The sequence below is a fragment of the Thunnus maccoyii genome, chromosome 2 (assembly GCF_910596095.1).
Source record: "Thunnus maccoyii chromosome 2, fThuMac1.1, whole genome shotgun sequence".
Taxonomy (NCBI): domain Eukaryota; kingdom Metazoa; phylum Chordata; class Actinopteri; order Scombriformes; family Scombridae; genus Thunnus; species Thunnus maccoyii.
The window spans coordinates 19,732,650-19,749,441 of NC_056534.1; the positions used below are offsets into that span (position 1 = coordinate 19,732,650).

Sequence of the window (16,792 nt, forward strand, 5' to 3'; positions counted from 1 at the left end):
TAGGGACTGTGGACTTTGCCCCCCATTACTTACATTATAAACACATTGGGAAGGGATCTTTAAATGTCCAGTAAGAACAGGAGGAATGATGACAGCAAGCAAAACCCGTTTCAATCTTCATATGGGCACCTGATTATTCTTTTAAGACAGACTTGAAAAACTGTGAACCAATCCTTCAACAATTATACAAAGGCCGTTTCTATAAATGTATTAGAAATGAATGAATGAATTCAACCAACTGTGGCAACTTTGATTTATGCCTTGCTAACTGTGTTATTTTATAAAACTATGAATGGGAGCAGTAAATGCACAAAAAAGTGAGAATGCACATAACACCATCTCACCAGTGATTCATCTGTACACTGGAAGACATAGCAAACAAAGTGGCAGCTCCCCCCTTCCACCGTCTCCCTGCAAATGAAGCCAAAGTGATCCACGTGACGAATACCCTGGAGAGAGACGATCAGTGTGTTTTAGGACTCAGAATAGGTTTACAATCACACAGAACCATAAAACAGACACTTTTGTATAGATGCCCAGAGCTTCATACCTGTGAGCAGAAGGAGATTTCCCTGAAACTCTTCTCTATGGCAACTTTCTTAGTGTCTGGACTAACCAAGAAGATCTGCGACCTGCCCACCTACAACACAAAAAAACAAACAAAGACGATGCAGTTAGACTCTTGTATGTTGATTGACATAAGCTTCTACTCTGTAGTGTGTGCTTCTGTGTGTGGTGAGGTTTGTGGTTTAACAGCAATAATGAACCTCACAGACCAGACTAGTTATGAGCCATGTCTTAATTTCTCTCTATCAAATTAGACATCTGGCAGGAAAGTCTGTATCAATTAATTTGTTCCTCAGTGAGCTGGGTTTGATAAACGATTACATGATATAGAAGGAAGCCTAAAATAATTTTTTAGCTCTTTTTACTCATCCTATTTGTCAAATGACACAGTTTGATTTCCTGTCTCCTCAAAAAATACCAATGAATTTAAGGACAGTTCTGCTTTAGGGGTTGTCCCATTTAAAACATCATCAGGACATGAGTCACTATCACTCCTAAGCCCTAAGTGGGTGAAACAAGCAAGTGGTTTCATGTCTGTTAAATCTCAAGCTCTGTGACGCGGAGATATTCTCCTCTCCAGAAAAATCCCCCTTCCGCTGTATAAAATATAAATCATATCAGTCTTTCAAGAGGACAACTGGGATTTAATATGTCTTCAAAATTGAGGAAAAAAAAGTGATGATGTCACCAGGATGAGGTCATTCTGTCTGTCTGTCCGTGTCAGCAGCAGCAGGATGTATCATCAGTGTCAATGCTATGTCTGTATCTGCTGAGGGGGAAAGCGACAGGCCCTGGTGGTTCCTGTGCCAGTAGTGACCATTTCCTGTTCAGAGCACAAACAGGAAACTCTTGTTGGCAGAAGGTCCCTGCGGTCAAGTAAAGGCCAATTAGGAGAGCGTGACTGAGCTCATTTTGAGCAGCAGTCAGCATTTGTGGAGTTGATCTCCCGTGGCCAGAAGACAGCCTACAGGGAGGAGGTGATCGCCCTGGAACAGTGGTGCAAGGATAACCACCTCTCCCTGAACATCTCCAAGACAAAGGTGATCATTGTGGATTACAGGAGGTAGAGGGGCACTAACCCGCCAGTCACCATCAACAGCACAGTGGTGGAAAGGGCGAGTAATTTCAAATATCTGGGAGTCAACATCCACAAGGACCTGACATGGGCTAGCCACACCACCACTGTTGTTAAAGAAAGGCCCAACAGCATCTGTACTGCCTCAGGCGCCTAAACAAATTTGACCTGAGGTCCCAAATCCTCAGGGGCTTCTATCTGGGCACCATAGAGAGCCTGGTGACAGGCTATTTCATCACCTGGTATGGCAGCTGTACCAGAATGGACCGCAAGGCGCTGGGGAGGGTGGTGCACATGGCCCAGCACATGACCGGGTGTGAGCTGCCCAGCATGCAGGAGCTGTACACCAAGCGGTGCCTCAGGAAGTCCCTGAGGGTCATTAAGGACCCAGCTCACCACACCGCAACCTGTTCTCCCTGCTGTGTGCAAGGAGGAGATACAGGACTCCCAAATCACGCACCAGCAGACTGAAGAACAGCTTTTTTCCTCAGGCCATAAGACTCCTTAAAGAGGTCATATTATGTAAAACTTTTTCTGTGCTTGTGCATATGTATATGCATTTCTGATGTGCCAACTAAGATACAAACTGTGAAATAAGACAACCCAGTCAGTTTGGTGTGGGCTGACTTGCTCCATCACATCACATCCATCACATGGGTCAAAGCTAAACTAAGCTAAGTTAAGGGCAAAAAATTTGCACCTATAGCAGGTCTGGACCGGGGGACAGAGCCACTTCTTGCCAACAGACAGCTGCTGAGCCCAGGCGAGCTCTGTAGAAGAGACAGCAGAGCCTAAGAGTCCTGCGTTGCAGCTGCTGCCTTCTGGAGGAATAAACACCTGATTCTGCTCTGTTCCAAAGCAGTTTACTGGCAGAGGTTTTTTACATTTTTGGGATTAAGTGGATTTATCTTCAGTCTTGCTTCTCAACCTAGCCAGAGCTCAGTTAACACCGGAGTCACACACCACCTCCGCTGCTGTCATTAATAATAAACATCCTAAATGCCGGTGAGTTCATATAATCTTAAAGATACACAGACAGTATGTAGATATCTATGTGTATAAACAATAACGTTGCTGCCCCATTTATGCCTTTAGATGACGTTATTTGGAGTGTGGACGGAGTAGCTACAATGTTAGCATAGCTCTAATTCATCTGAACTCCATTAAAAAAAACATGCATTTTAAAAGTTGTTTGTCATCTTGACCTGATAAAGGATGAATTCAGGCTTTTTTAAATCAACATCCGATCCATTTATTGCAATACAGCAGAATCTAAGTTTATTCACAGTCAAACCAGCTGTTCTGAACGGGGCTGTTTAGACAGGATGAGAAGGCTGCTGTGGCGCTTGATCCTTGTGGTGTTTTGACCAAAGCATGTCAGATACATTTTATTAAGACCCCAGGGAACTGTGTTAACTTGTGGAAAAGGGGTATAATATGGCCGCTTTAATAAACAACACACCACGCACAAAAGTGCAATCTAACCATCTGTGCAATATCTGATTAATGATTGTATTTGCACCTTTTATTGCTTTTATAACCTTTATTGCTATTTATATTCTATTTTTTATATTCATGAATTATAGTGTACTTGTAAACAACCAGAGTGACAATGAATCTTGAATCTTGCTCATGCTGAGTCATTAGGGGATGTACATTTTTGTGTCTCTTCTGTTCTCTCTCTTTTTTGTCCTTTATGAGCAACTGTGTATGAGGACTTAAAATTTAAGGATTCCAAAATTGCACATTCCTGCCTATAAAGTACCCTTCTTATTTTTGACAAAGACGTCAGATGAACCTTTGTGTGTGAGCTGGCACGATTTAAAATGAGAAGTGTTTGTGATCATCTGAAAAGCAGTGTGCTTTGCAATTTTCTTCTGTATTAAAACCATTCTCATACAGTAGTTTAAACTTTGAATCAAAGTTTTCCAAGCCAATACACTGGGTATAAATATAATGCAAAGATGTTATGTGATGTGGGTATGAACCAGAAGTGGACATCAGGTCATGTAGCATCTGAATCTGTTTAAAATGCCACTAATGTAGAATCATCCTTAACAGAATGATTTTTATGTTAAGAAACTAAATTTTAGGTAGGTTGGTATATTAAAAATTGTTTTAGGGTAATTTCAATATTGCCAAAAAACAGTCATGCTTTTGAGTTCTGCCTCAGCTCTCTTCATATTTCCTGCATTTGCACTAATTGAAATGATCCACCACAAGAATGGTGATCAATTATTCTCCACACTGAAAAACTTGTAGCTCTACAAGCCTACAAGGACTGACATGCAAGTACGAAGCATGACACTGCTGCACAACCCAAAACAGATTTTTCATTCTGTGGCTAAAAGGCGACGTCCTGAGGAGGAGCTGTGTGGTTGTCATATCCTACATTTACATTTACTGAAACTAGATCACGCTGAGCAGTAAAACAGATATTTACTTTTTATTTGTATTATTGCTATTGTAGCTTTATTAGGTATAAAAAATCTGAAATATGATACTGTCTAATTAAGATCATGGCTATTGTCTTTTTCACTGAGATAGATCAGCAAGTCCAAAGAGTTATAATATATCAGTATTCCACTACTAAGATGAGGAAAATTAAGCTACATCTATGACTGTTATTTTAAAATCAGTGTAGTATTGAATATGAAATTCTGGCAATGGCAGTCGAGTAAACCTGCTATGTAATGAATGTCCATTTATGAAAATCACCGTGAACAGCATGGTCCTGTTCTCCTGCAGGCTGGTGGGCTGTACTCCTGGTGAGCGGGTGTGTGCATCAGTAGTGTTGGCGTGAGAGATCTCTGGAGAGAGCCCATTCTCATCCAGGGCCTGCAGAGAGGGGAAGCTGGGGTCTCGTTTGAACAGGACGGGGCGATTCCCAGTGGTGGGACTTCCTGCAGCACCATTACCTACGGCAACACTCCCGAGACCGTTGGATTGGAAGGCTAACGCCCTCTTCAGCCCACCCACCAATCCCCCGCTACTTCCTCCTTTATCAGTCATCCCTGAGCCATGCAACTGGCTAAACTTCTCAATGCACTCATCAATAAGGGCGGGAGGGGCTTTCTTGTGAGCAACACTCACACGGCCACAAAACAGCACCTCGAACTTCTTGGCAAAGGCTGTCGGTGACACAGCAGCAGCATGTGCTGCAGAACTTGTCGTTGTGGAAAGAGAAGAAAAGTTGAGGCATGTCTCTGACGGTTCAGTGCCTCCAGACCCTGTTGAAGTTTTGTTGGATGTGGTGTCATTGCTGCGTGCGGAGCTCTTGCCAGCCTGCCTCAGCGTACTGATGATCTCAGGGACCTGGAGAGATAGCGAGAAACAGATAAGAAGTTGTAACCACTGTAATGACATGTCATTTAGCTGGTCAATGTACATTTTTTATTAATTGCCCTAATGGAGATCTATGGAGGAAATGTGAGAGTGTCCATGTGTTATATGACCTCATCCATTTGAGTGTAAGATAAGACCATCAACCTTTAAAACACTGTGCTCAGTTGTTTACTAAGAACGTCAGGCATGACAGGTTGTGACACAACAAGCCTAAAGTAAAAGGAAAGTACACCAGATCTGGGATCTGATCCCACAAACAGAGGAAATTTATCCAAACAAATCAACACAGCCAGTTAAACTGTTTGTGTTTCCTGCAACATGACAAAAAGACACACGATTGCAACAGATTATCTGAAGTATCTGAAGTTCTACATTTGGGACCAACATATCATATAAATACTTTGAACATACTTCACCCACATGTCCAAAAACATTATCATTGTTATAGGCGTGACAATAATCTTCCTAAAACTAGAGCTGCAATGATTAGTCGATTAATCAATCGAAAAAAAATTAATTGGCATTTATTTAGATAATAATAATTTTAGTTATTTTTTATGGAAAAATTCCATATATTTCCAACTTCCAGCTTCTCAAATGCAAAGATTTTGCGCATTTTTCTGTTTTATATAGTTGGAAATTTAGTATCTTTGGGTTTTGGATTGTTGGTTGGACAGAACAAGACGCTTAAAGACATCTTATTTGGTTGTGGAAAATTACACCAGGCATTTATCATCATTATTAATTAATCAAGAAAATAATCTGCAGATTAATCAATAATGAAACTAATCATTCATTGCAACCCTTCATTAAACCTTCATGATCTAAATTTTGGTAGGGAAAACGCAGCAGTAATGAAGAATACATGTAATTTGTACTGGATGGGCTACAACGGTATGGTCATTGGTGTGTTCCTTAAATCATGCTCTAGACACACCTCACAGCTGCATATGACACCTACCTGGGCTTAAAGAGGTACTGCACACTAAAATTTGTTTTTTGAGCTGTAAACTAAATTATATGACTGCACTGTAATGAAACACATCAATGCTGGTGTAAATATTGACATTGACACCAAATTTATAAAAATTCGCATTTCATGGTTTGCATTCGCAATGCATGGGTTGAAAATGGCTCAACCTGTCATCTGCTGTTTAAAATCAGCCTTGAAAAGGCGGGGCCAATGCTGACGTAGAGTTGACCGTTTGGGAGGTCTCTACATCATGAAATTTATATAAATGGTAGAATGATCACGGCCACGTCCCTCAGCCCCGCACTCATTTTCAAATATATGTTGAGTGAGACAGTTTCCGCTTCATGAGCTAACTGTGGTGCTGGCCTGCTGGAAGAAATCTCTCCATCTGCAACTGTCCGTGGGAGGAAGAGCTGCTGGCACCCACAAAAACAACAGAAATCCTCCTTGCATCTTGCCCTGCAGTTCTTCAACTCTCCGCCTGTTGGATCCTGCATTTACCAGCTGGTAAAATCTTGTTTTAAAATGTTAAATGGCAGTGTAACCAGAACTCCACCGAAACTATCTGTCCTGTCTGTCAGCTAAACCTGTCTGCTGCTCCGCAGCACCCACAGTTTCGGTGGAGCTGCTCCACAGCGGACAGGTCCTGTCAGCTGAACCTGAGCAGAGCTGCAGACCTGCAGGAACAGACAGCTGGAGAGTTGAAGAGCTACAGGACGAAATGCGAAATGACTCCTGGCTCGTGTAAATGTCATTGCACTGTTTGTCTTCCTTTCATTATTATTATGTCACTGAACTACTCCTTCCTCACACAGCTTATGATTAAAATATTATCCAAATGATTTAGCTGTTGTTTTTTACCTAGGCTAGTCTGCAAATAAACAGATATTTAGGGGTTGAATGACGACAGACTAGAACAAACAGACCACAACTCAGGGCTCTCACTCACACAAAAATCCTTCTTTGTAGCCACTCTTTCCATTACTAACACATGATTTCCATGACCATTTAAACAGTCTAACACACGGCTTGTGCCAGTTTTAAAGACATACAAGCAATGGAGACACAGGAGCATGCTGTTTATGCTCCCAGCAGTCTTAATGTCACACAAATGTGGCTAAATACACAGCTTCCATTTGTTGTTATTGTAAGTCAACTGAAATCATAAAACCTGGTTTGATAAAAGACACAAATCAGCTTAAGTTTTGTGTGGTACACTTTGAAAGCAGGGGTAGCAGAACAAAGACATGTCTCTAACGAAAGAACTGTTGTGGCTCATTGTCAACCAAAGTGAAAACAACAGTAAAATCCTTGCACCACAAGTTCCTTTTGGGTGCACATCATTATGGTCTGTCTGTCTTTGACTAAATACATCCATACACATAACACTGATGACCCATATTATGTTTCATAAAATACATTCTAGGGTTGGGCAATATGCCAAAATTTTTCAACCAGGTACCAACAACCAACACTTGCCAATATATTCGTGCCAGTGGCTGTGTGGTGCAAGTGCGGGCGTGTGCAGGGGGGGTTCTATTTTGTATGGGCTTCGCCCTCTATGGCTATCGCTTGTGGGTTTATCCCTCGCATGCCCCTGCAGCACTGGGTTTAGCTTTATTCCACACCCACCTGTGTGATGGGCCCCACTCACGGTATCACCTCGCGTATAAATTGAATTGAGACCGAAGAATGTCTTTGAAGAAAGCAAGCAAGATCCGAGTGTGTCCAGTATGCCAGACCGGCTACATCATAAGCTTTGACCTGCACGGCTGTGAAGCATGCCTGGGACCAGAGCATGCCGGCCTGGCTTTCCCATCATGCCCATACTGCACTCTCCTCCCTCAGGTTGAGAAGCAGTGAAGAGTGGACACTTTCACAGCTGCAGCTGAGGATGCGTGGCCAATACAGGACTCGTACCAGGTCGACGAAGCTCTGGACATCCTGGACCCTCTCAATGGGCCGGACTCGGGAAACTCTGCCCCTTCTGTCCATGGATTATGCGGGTCACTCCTACCTTCCCTCCCGCCGGCGGAGGAGCTGGAGCTCAGCAGCAGCTTGTTGGGTGCACCCCAGGGGTCCCTGGGGTCCCTTTCTCCACTTCAAACTCCCTGTCAGCGATAGGCCGTCTCCCAGAGATCATCAACCAGCCACCTATAAAGATATTACAGTACCACTGGTGCAGGAAGCTGCTCCCCCTGGACGAGATGAGTGTGGATTTTCTGGTCCAGATGAGATCCTGTGTAGCCTCGCTTTCCCACCATCAGGAAATATCAAGAGGGGGGCAGCGGCAGAGTGTAGAAACATGAAAGCACCTTTCTCCACCTATGTCCGCATCACCAAAGTTTCACTGACCTCAGCTTCCCTCCTGTTCCTTCTCTAGAGACCAATCTAATGGCTTATTTCGGTGTGTGACATGCCAACATGGTAGCTGGATGATGGCCGATATCGCCATTCTCTAAGGACCAGCTGACTGCCAGCCTATCGGACCAGGCTCATCAATGCGCCTTCCAGGCAGCAGCAGCCAACAACATCTCCCTGCTGGCTTTCTCGCTGACGAAGTTGGCTGCTCAGACGACAGAGCTGCCTCAGGAACAGGCATTGGAGATCAGCTGCCAGCGCTATCCTCACTCTCTGTGCCTCCATTGCTGTCTCCCAAGCACAGATTGCAGCTTGGCAGGCAATGATACAAAGGAACTTTTGGCTTCAGCAGTCTCCCATCCCTGAGGCATTGAGGAAAGACCTCCTTGAGGTGCCCATCAGCCAGCCTCATCATCACACACATGCTCTCTCTCTCTCTCTCAACCGCACACTCGCTAAGCACTGAGCTATCCCTTAGAGGAGCTACACTACTTGTATAACACTATAGTAAGATATTTAAAACCGTACAAAAAAATCACTCCCCCCAAAAAACCGAACAATTGCCATACTCAGTTAGTGATCTTTATTCTACACAGCTGAGACACTATGTGCTGTTGATTCAAACCCTTTTCCTGATGACTGTCAACAATTGTAACATTAACACTGTAAAATAAGGCAGATATACAAGAAACCCCTCTTCCATCTAGCAAAATAATAAACACAGTGAGACAGACTGTATCCTTAAGTATTAAACTGCTCTAAAAGTGGATATACCTATAAAAAGGACGGAAGCAAGCCAAATGTTTTCTTGCAGCAAACATGTAATTTTTTCCTTCTTTTTCATTTTATTTTTTTACTCTGACAAACATAACTAAAGTCCTCTAAACATCAACATTTCCCAGGCTACTACCTACGGCAACTTCCTCCATGTAAATATACTAAAATTCTCAGGAACCCTGCAGACAGAAAAAGACCACAAGGTAAGTATAAATGAGAAGTTACCATTTTTGTTGTCCTATGACTGTGTACCACTGACATATTAAGTTAATTGTGATTGTTAAACTAACTTGGCTATGCAGGGAGACTAGAGCCTTGGATCATCGAATGAACAGTTCTGGGGCTTGTTAGGATTTTGTTTAGGGATGCACCGATGCAACTTTTTCAGTCTCGATACTGATACCTGGACTTTGGGTATTGGCCGATACCGAGTCCCGATCCGATACCAGTGTTTAATTAAGAAGCTGTATGCCTCACTGTGTGGAAGAGACTGGAATCATTCTTTTAGGTTTGACTTAAACATTGCTTTCCTAACTTTGTAAAACAGAATGTAACAAATAAATACATAGATATAAATGTACTGAATTGTTATTTATCAAAATAACGGTATCCGATACCAGATCAGCCCATTGTCACCAATACCTGATCCAGCTATTCGAGTCTAAATCCAATATCAGTATTGGTACACCTCTACTTTTGTTTCTTACTCTTTTGATTGTATTTAATTTAAACAAAAAAAACAAAAAAACAGGACCAAAGACACATAAAAATATATCACATCATCAACATCATCATTATGGACAACAACAACAACATTATAGACATTAACTTTACAGCGTACACATGCTTCTCCTATTGTGGGCCCACTTTGTTACACCACACTGGCAGCGCACCAGACCAAGGAACAAAAAGGAGGAAGTAGACGAGTTAAGCAGAAGCAGTGGGTGAGTCACATCAGTGATGTCATTGATGTGAGATGCCTGAGCAGCTACTAAATCTGCACTCTCATAGACATGTTTTCAGCCGGATCCTGCTGTGTCTTGCCTTGTCATAAGGTATGCTCACTCCTGCTGCTTTTATCAAAACAATACCCAGCTCACTCTGCCACAGTTGGTGCTTTGTTCAACAACTCTAAGCTGTTCTGGGTAAGTGTGTCAGCTAAATGCCCAAAAAGTACAACGGCTGGTTAACCTGTCTAACCGGTGAAATTTCTCTTTTCAAAAGATATCCAAAAAAGTGACTGAATACATTCACTCAAGTGCAGTAAATACAATTCTGAGGTACTTTTACTTTACTATTCATTTTCTTGCTACTCTGTATTCCACACCACTGCAATACAGAGGATAATAATGTAATTTTTACTCTACCACATTGACTTGTATTGATATTCTTCAACCAGCTTCAAGATTATAAATTAAAGGCCTTTGCACACCCACACAGGTGTTTTCACTTCAAGCTCATTAGACCTCTGCTCAGGTCGAAGGTATGAAGGTGGGTACTTCTCCCAGACCAGACCAGATTTCACTTCGCGTTCATTACTACATAGAACACATTCATTCCTGGTTGTGACTGAACTTTGATTGGATTTAACCTTTTAACATCCACCAGGTTGCTGGCGACCTGCTTAAGCCAGTTGTAAGCGGCAGCATCACGCAGTAATGAGTCAAAGCAATTGGCACAATTTGGCCAATTGGAGATAATTGGAGAGGTTCTGGGACACCAGTGACACCACAAACTAAAAACTCCCTAGCTCCAATAAGGTTAGGCCTAGAGGTCTGGAATTTTATACAGGTTGACAAGATGTAGAAAGTATATGGTGTTCTGCATAGTTCTGGCATAAAGCATGTCCTAACTATTGTTATTCAAATATGTCTCAGTATAAATGAGGACCAAAAACTTTTTTGAGCCTTAATTGAACTAATGTAGTTTTGTTTGTGTTTTAGCCACATGCTAAACAAGCACATTTCCAGAAACTAGAAGATGTCATTTGTCAAATGAAGCCTAATACATGCATCATGGCCTTACAGTTCTTCTGTTAAAAGCTTTTCCATTTGGGTATGCCAAATAGGCGAAAATTCTATAAAAAGAGTGGATGTTAAGGGGTTAATTACATTGAATAAAGGACTTTGGCCTTAAATATACATCATAATGTAACATAATGAAAAGGGACGCTGCATTCTTGGTACTTTTACTTTATATACTTTTAAGAACTTTTGCTATTAAAAAATATGTACTTTTACTTAAGTAAGGAAAAGTTAAGTCAGGGGTATTTCTGTCATGTGGTATTGCAACTTTTACTTTTACTAGTAGAGAATGTTTCTTCCATCTCTTAATTCCTGGATGGCTTACTGTTTTCAGTGACATTTTTTTCAATTAGGTGGAAGGTTAGGCCATGGGTCAAAGACTGACTGATTAGTCTAGCACGTGTACACCATTATAATATGGCACTAATTTTAAGTTGAAGCAGATTCAGATGCAAATTAAAAGTGTCTAAAATGTTCTATTATTAAATTTAAAACAAGGTGCAGTTCACAAAGGTACAGTATGTGCCCTCTGAATGCATTCTAGGATTTAATTTGAAAGTTGTTTTTTCTTTTCTAACATGCTCATGAAGACAATCATTATTACATGTGTTGCTGTTCTGTGGATACTGAGCAACAACAGAAACTTGGCTTGTTGTATAATGAGTGACTGCAGGAACAAAAAAAAAAAAAAGAAGAAGGAAAATAAACCATGCATTCCTTCTGGTCTAGATGACTATATGGCCTAGTTGGCTTGATGGCCTTTTAGCACATGACAAGCACTCTGCTCCATGTTGCTACCTGACTTAAGTTATAAGCTACTGTCTGCAGATAAAATAAATTAATTTCTCACAAATGGGGAAGTATTAATTACAAGTTCCTTTAATGCTAACAGAATGAAAACAAACGAGTAAAAGAGAAACAAAGAAGACACAGTAATAAAGGAGATACAGGAAAGCTTGACAACAACCTGACTTAAAGCGTGCTCAGACACCACACAAGTCTGCCTTTGTGGTATTTTAGCTGTTTACTGACAGAAACAGACAGTGAATAAGTACTGTACTGCACTGACAGTAACAATATGTGTGCCTGTATATGTTTGTGTGTAACTATGTTTTTTAAAACTTACCGAGAACTCAAATGGTTTAACTTATTTTCTTCCAGGTTCATTTGTTTTGCTTCTATATATTTACATTCATTAAATACAGTTACACAACTTGGATAACGGTGAACATTTGTAGCCTCTAGATTTTACTTTGCACTGTTTCTAAGTGCACCTTTAGATTTAGTAGTGGGTTTCATAAACACTAAATGTTTAGTGGCCTCACTCCCAAAGGAAGACTCTGGACCAGGCAGACTGCTAGATAAAGAGACAGACACAGATTTAAACACGATCTGATTTACTGTTCTCCTGGATTGCTTCCATGTTGAATAAAACTTTCCAATAATGGTTACATCCATGGAAACATAATAATATATTACAATCATGTACCATAGTGGGTATTCTATATATAATCTTGAAAGTTTTTTTTAACCTTTCAGGGGGACATTTTTGCTTTTATTTGATAGGTGACAGTGCAGAGAGAGACAGGAAATGTGGGTAACAACAAACATCCGCAGCCAGCATCAAACCGTGTATGACATGTGCCATATAACGACGTTATGTGGCAGACATCTTAACCAGTGGGCTACTGGGATGCCCTGATGACTTTATTTCTAAACATAAAACTTTTTTATGGTGGCCCAAATAAAACTTGAGACTAATCAAATCCCTAAATAACCCTTAAAACTACAAAATCAAACATGAACAACAACGAAGGAACATGTAGGTACAGTCAGTAAATGATTGGAAAAATATAACAAATTCCTTTACAATAACGAGCAAATTGTATTTCAAGAGGTTATTATTTTGTCATGTTTTAACGTCTTTGAAGCTAGTGAGGCAGGACTATGAAAATCGATATTTTGGAGAAATATTCAGACAGAAGAAAAAAGGCACACTGAAGGCAACAGAAGCATCAATAGATGGAGAGAGACAGAGATTGTGAGTTGTGATTGACCACAATAAAAAAAGTAGGTTGTTGTGGTTTGACAAGTGAGCTGCGCTACGTGTCTACATGAAGTTCAAAAAAGCCAAATATTCAGCCTCTTAATGTCAGCAGATGTATTTGTCTGATCTACTGACAACATATTAAACCATGACACTAAACTTGCTACAACTGAACCATGATTTTTGCATGATGTTACATAAATTACAGTTATTTATTACCCTCATTCTCAATGTCTTGGGTTAGGGTTAGAATTCAGCACACTGTCAATTCAGCTTTTTGTCGAAACCTACATGCTGCTACAGATATACAACAATATTCTTCACCCATCTCCTAACTACCTCTTTAACAACTCATTCACTGCTTCTGATCCTCTCTCTCAACATCATCAATAGACATCATGTTTCTCACCCTCTAGCTTCTAGTGTCCACTTGTTTTTAATCATCCTGGCATGAGAGGGGAGTCTGCTATCTGTCCACTAACAACAGACCTCTCTGTTTTGCCTTCACCCCCCTTCTCCATCTACCCCTTCCTCTTCCTTCTGCTTTCTCTACTTGATGCTCTGAAACACTTCAACCAACGGATACATTTAGTACTTGCTCATTCCTCTTCTCTCTCTCTCTTTTGTATCCTTCTGTCTTTAAAGACACAGAACAGCCATGTGGAGAATGCGATTTTGTTATCTTTGTTGTACTAGTCAAACCTTTTCTTATTTCAGCCCACCTACACCAGATTCACTCCCTCTGCACTCCCTCTGTGGCTGATAGCTGTTTCAAAACTGCTCAGCATGATGATGCTATCAGCCACTTCTACTTTCTCATTCAGTCACTCCCTTTTCATAGGAATTACATTTTCAGTTGAAATGCTTGTCTGCATGAATTCATTCCACATGGTGATAAATGGTATGCTAGAGAACAAACAAATAGTCTAAATTGTTTTCTGTTTCTATTGTTTTCTGTTTGTCTCACACCATATTGAGTGTTGACACATTTCTTTGTACAACATCATCATATGTCATCAGTTCTCTGATTTCCTGTTCCAATACTTCCACTTTTTTAGACCTCTTCCTACAACTTCATCCTTTTTTAGAGACGTGTACAAAGCTAAAACATCTGATTTGGAGTTGTTGGGGAGTGAAGAGGATTAGCTCCTCAGAGGGCAGCTTTAGCTATAGACACACAGTATCTTGTTCAGTGAAACGTTTACATGAGGCTGATCTGCGACAGGAAGGCAGTTGGACACAGCCTGAGGCTGTGACCCACAGACTTGGCCTTTCACAGAGGAACAACACTGAAAAAGCATGGTGTCTCTCACCGAGCTAGAATTAAAAAGAACTACTGTAGTACTGACCTCGAAAAGAAGGAAGTTACATAAGTGCCACCGGTAAAAGAGAAGCTGCAATTGAGTGCAATAAACAAAATAAACTTTTCAGTGTTTGCTGAAGAGAAAAAAAGGTCAAAGGTGAGGATATCGTATAAAGAGCATAGTCAGTTGCCTCGTCAAAAATATTAGTGAAATTCCTTTGGACTATTAAAACACAAAACTATTGTACACATTGCTCTACATCCTTCCAGGTTTCTCTACTCTTTGACTTCATTTAGTTTCTCTATTTCTAGACTTTCTGAACTATCTGGTCCCCAACTTACAAGGCTGAGCGACTCCAGTACAGCCATGTGTCCCACATTTATTAAACAGCCGTGAGTTGACATGACAAGAAGTTTACTCTAAAAAGAAAAAAAACACAGCTCTGCAAAATTATAGTTAATATTATAGTTATTATAGTTTATGTTGAAAAGTAACATTGTATCTACAGTATGCAAGACAGTATTATTTCCATTATCCATGTTTAATCAATTATTCACTTAGTCTATAAAATGTTGAAAAATTGTGAAAAAAATGGCATTCACAGTTTCTTAAGAGCCCACAGTGATGTCTTTAATTTGCTTTTTTTGTCTGACCAACAGCCCAAAAGCTGTCAAATCACCTTTCAAATATGACAAAGAAAAGCAGCAAATCCTCATATTTGAGAAGCTGAAACTAACTAAAGCTGACAATATTTGGTGTTTTTTGTTTGAAAAATGACAGAACACAACAAAAACTATTATTTGATTATCGAATAATTGCAAATTAATTTTCTGTAAATCAACTAATTGATTAATCAACTCAGCTCTAACTGTATCTACTTTTAACCTCACTTCATGCTTTGTATCAGTGAGTAAATTAGTGAAACATGGACAAAAGATACACCCCAAAAATTTGTCCCATACATGATCTAAATGAATATTCCACTTGTATAAGTCTGAATAAAAATACTAGGTCAAAAATAAGAAGTTACAGGGGAATGCCACTGAAAACCCAGTGACGCACCGGCCAGCTTAGAAAAATCAACAACAACGATGACATGCCAGCTAAAAGTCCCATTTCTGCACTTCCCATGGTCATGTGCCTGCCTTGGTTTTGTGCCTCATGGAGCATAGCCAGATCTCACAGGAGTTCAAAGTTTAGGAGCCATTCAACAGACTAGAAGCCTCACTAAAAGTGAGTGAAGTGCAAAAAAGAGAGAAATGGGGGAAATTAGAGGGGTGGGGGACACAGCAGGAAATGTCACTGAAATGGTGAGCCACAAGAGTCCAACACATTGACATCACTCTATTGAGATTAAGGAGCCACTTCATAGCACAAAGACAAGCGGGGCAGAGATGACGAATTCATTCAAATGTGATAACAGAGACACAATGTAGGGGCTTGTTGAAAGTGCTGTGCTGAGTCAGACCGAACTCTTTACTGAGAGTAAATCAGGTCAGTAAGGCTCACAGATAATCCCGATTATCTCATCAATCTGAGAGCGCTGAAAGAGACTGGATGGTGGGAATGTTAGGGTTAGGTGTAGCTCTAAGACCGACAGGATGACAGGTGAGACAAGCAACACTTTCAATGAACAAAGTCAGAGACAAACTGTTAGACAAACAGACATAAAGCAGACTGACACTGACAAGGACACACCGTCAGTTATAAAGACAGGACAGGAAGGTGACTTCGGTCCACTTTACTGTCTTGTTTTTACTACAGTGCAAGGAGTGTGTCACATGAAGAGAGGACGGAAGTCACATAAAAAAGAGGGAGGGAAAAGCATGTGAGACTGAGGGATTACAAGAAGAAGGTATGGCAGAAAGGGGAAAAAGGACATACATTCCCAGCAGTGTGGTCACTCTTGGACAGTTTGGTTAATCATGAACTCTAATCACTTTTTTTTGTCAAAATCAAAAAGAAGCCTACGGTACTTTCCAAGTTCTGAATCTTTCATTCAAACCAGGTAAATTATACTCATTAACATCGCCACCTTCACAATATTTTTTTCACAATTCTACAAACTGACATAGTAAACTGTATAGCTACCTACACCAGCCACAATTTACATCACAATCATTAATTTGAAAACCAAAAAACAACTGCATATAATGCCACTATGACCTAAGTACAATGCTTTACAGTTGCACATGTGTGAACCATGACAGACAGACCGCTGAAGGGAGAGCTTGAGACATGTGACTAATAAGATGTAGAGAAAGACTTGCCTCCTGATCTGGGAGTGAAGGCCAGGCATTAAGACAATGGCTCTGGAGG

General features: G+C 40.7%; 1 protein-coding gene across 4 annotated transcripts in view; it reads right to left on the bottom strand.

Annotated features, from left to right (window-relative positions):
- The window catches only part of tbc1d1 (TBC1 (tre-2/USP6, BUB2, cdc16) domain family, member 1), a 55,780-nt gene that overhangs the window by 31,149 nt on the left and 7,839 nt on the right, over window positions 1-16,792 (bottom strand). For all 4 annotated transcript variants that reach the window (XM_042427556.1, XM_042427580.1, XM_042427565.1 and 1 more), the window contains 3 exons: window positions 4,361-4,957; window positions 551-640; window positions 345-449 (listed from right to left, as the gene is read on the bottom strand). In XM_042427556.1, the coding sequence (XP_042283490.1) occupies window positions 345-449; window positions 551-640; window positions 4,361-4,957 (792 nt within the window). The remainder of the gene's footprint in view (window positions 1-344; window positions 450-550; window positions 641-4,360; window positions 4,958-16,792) is intronic.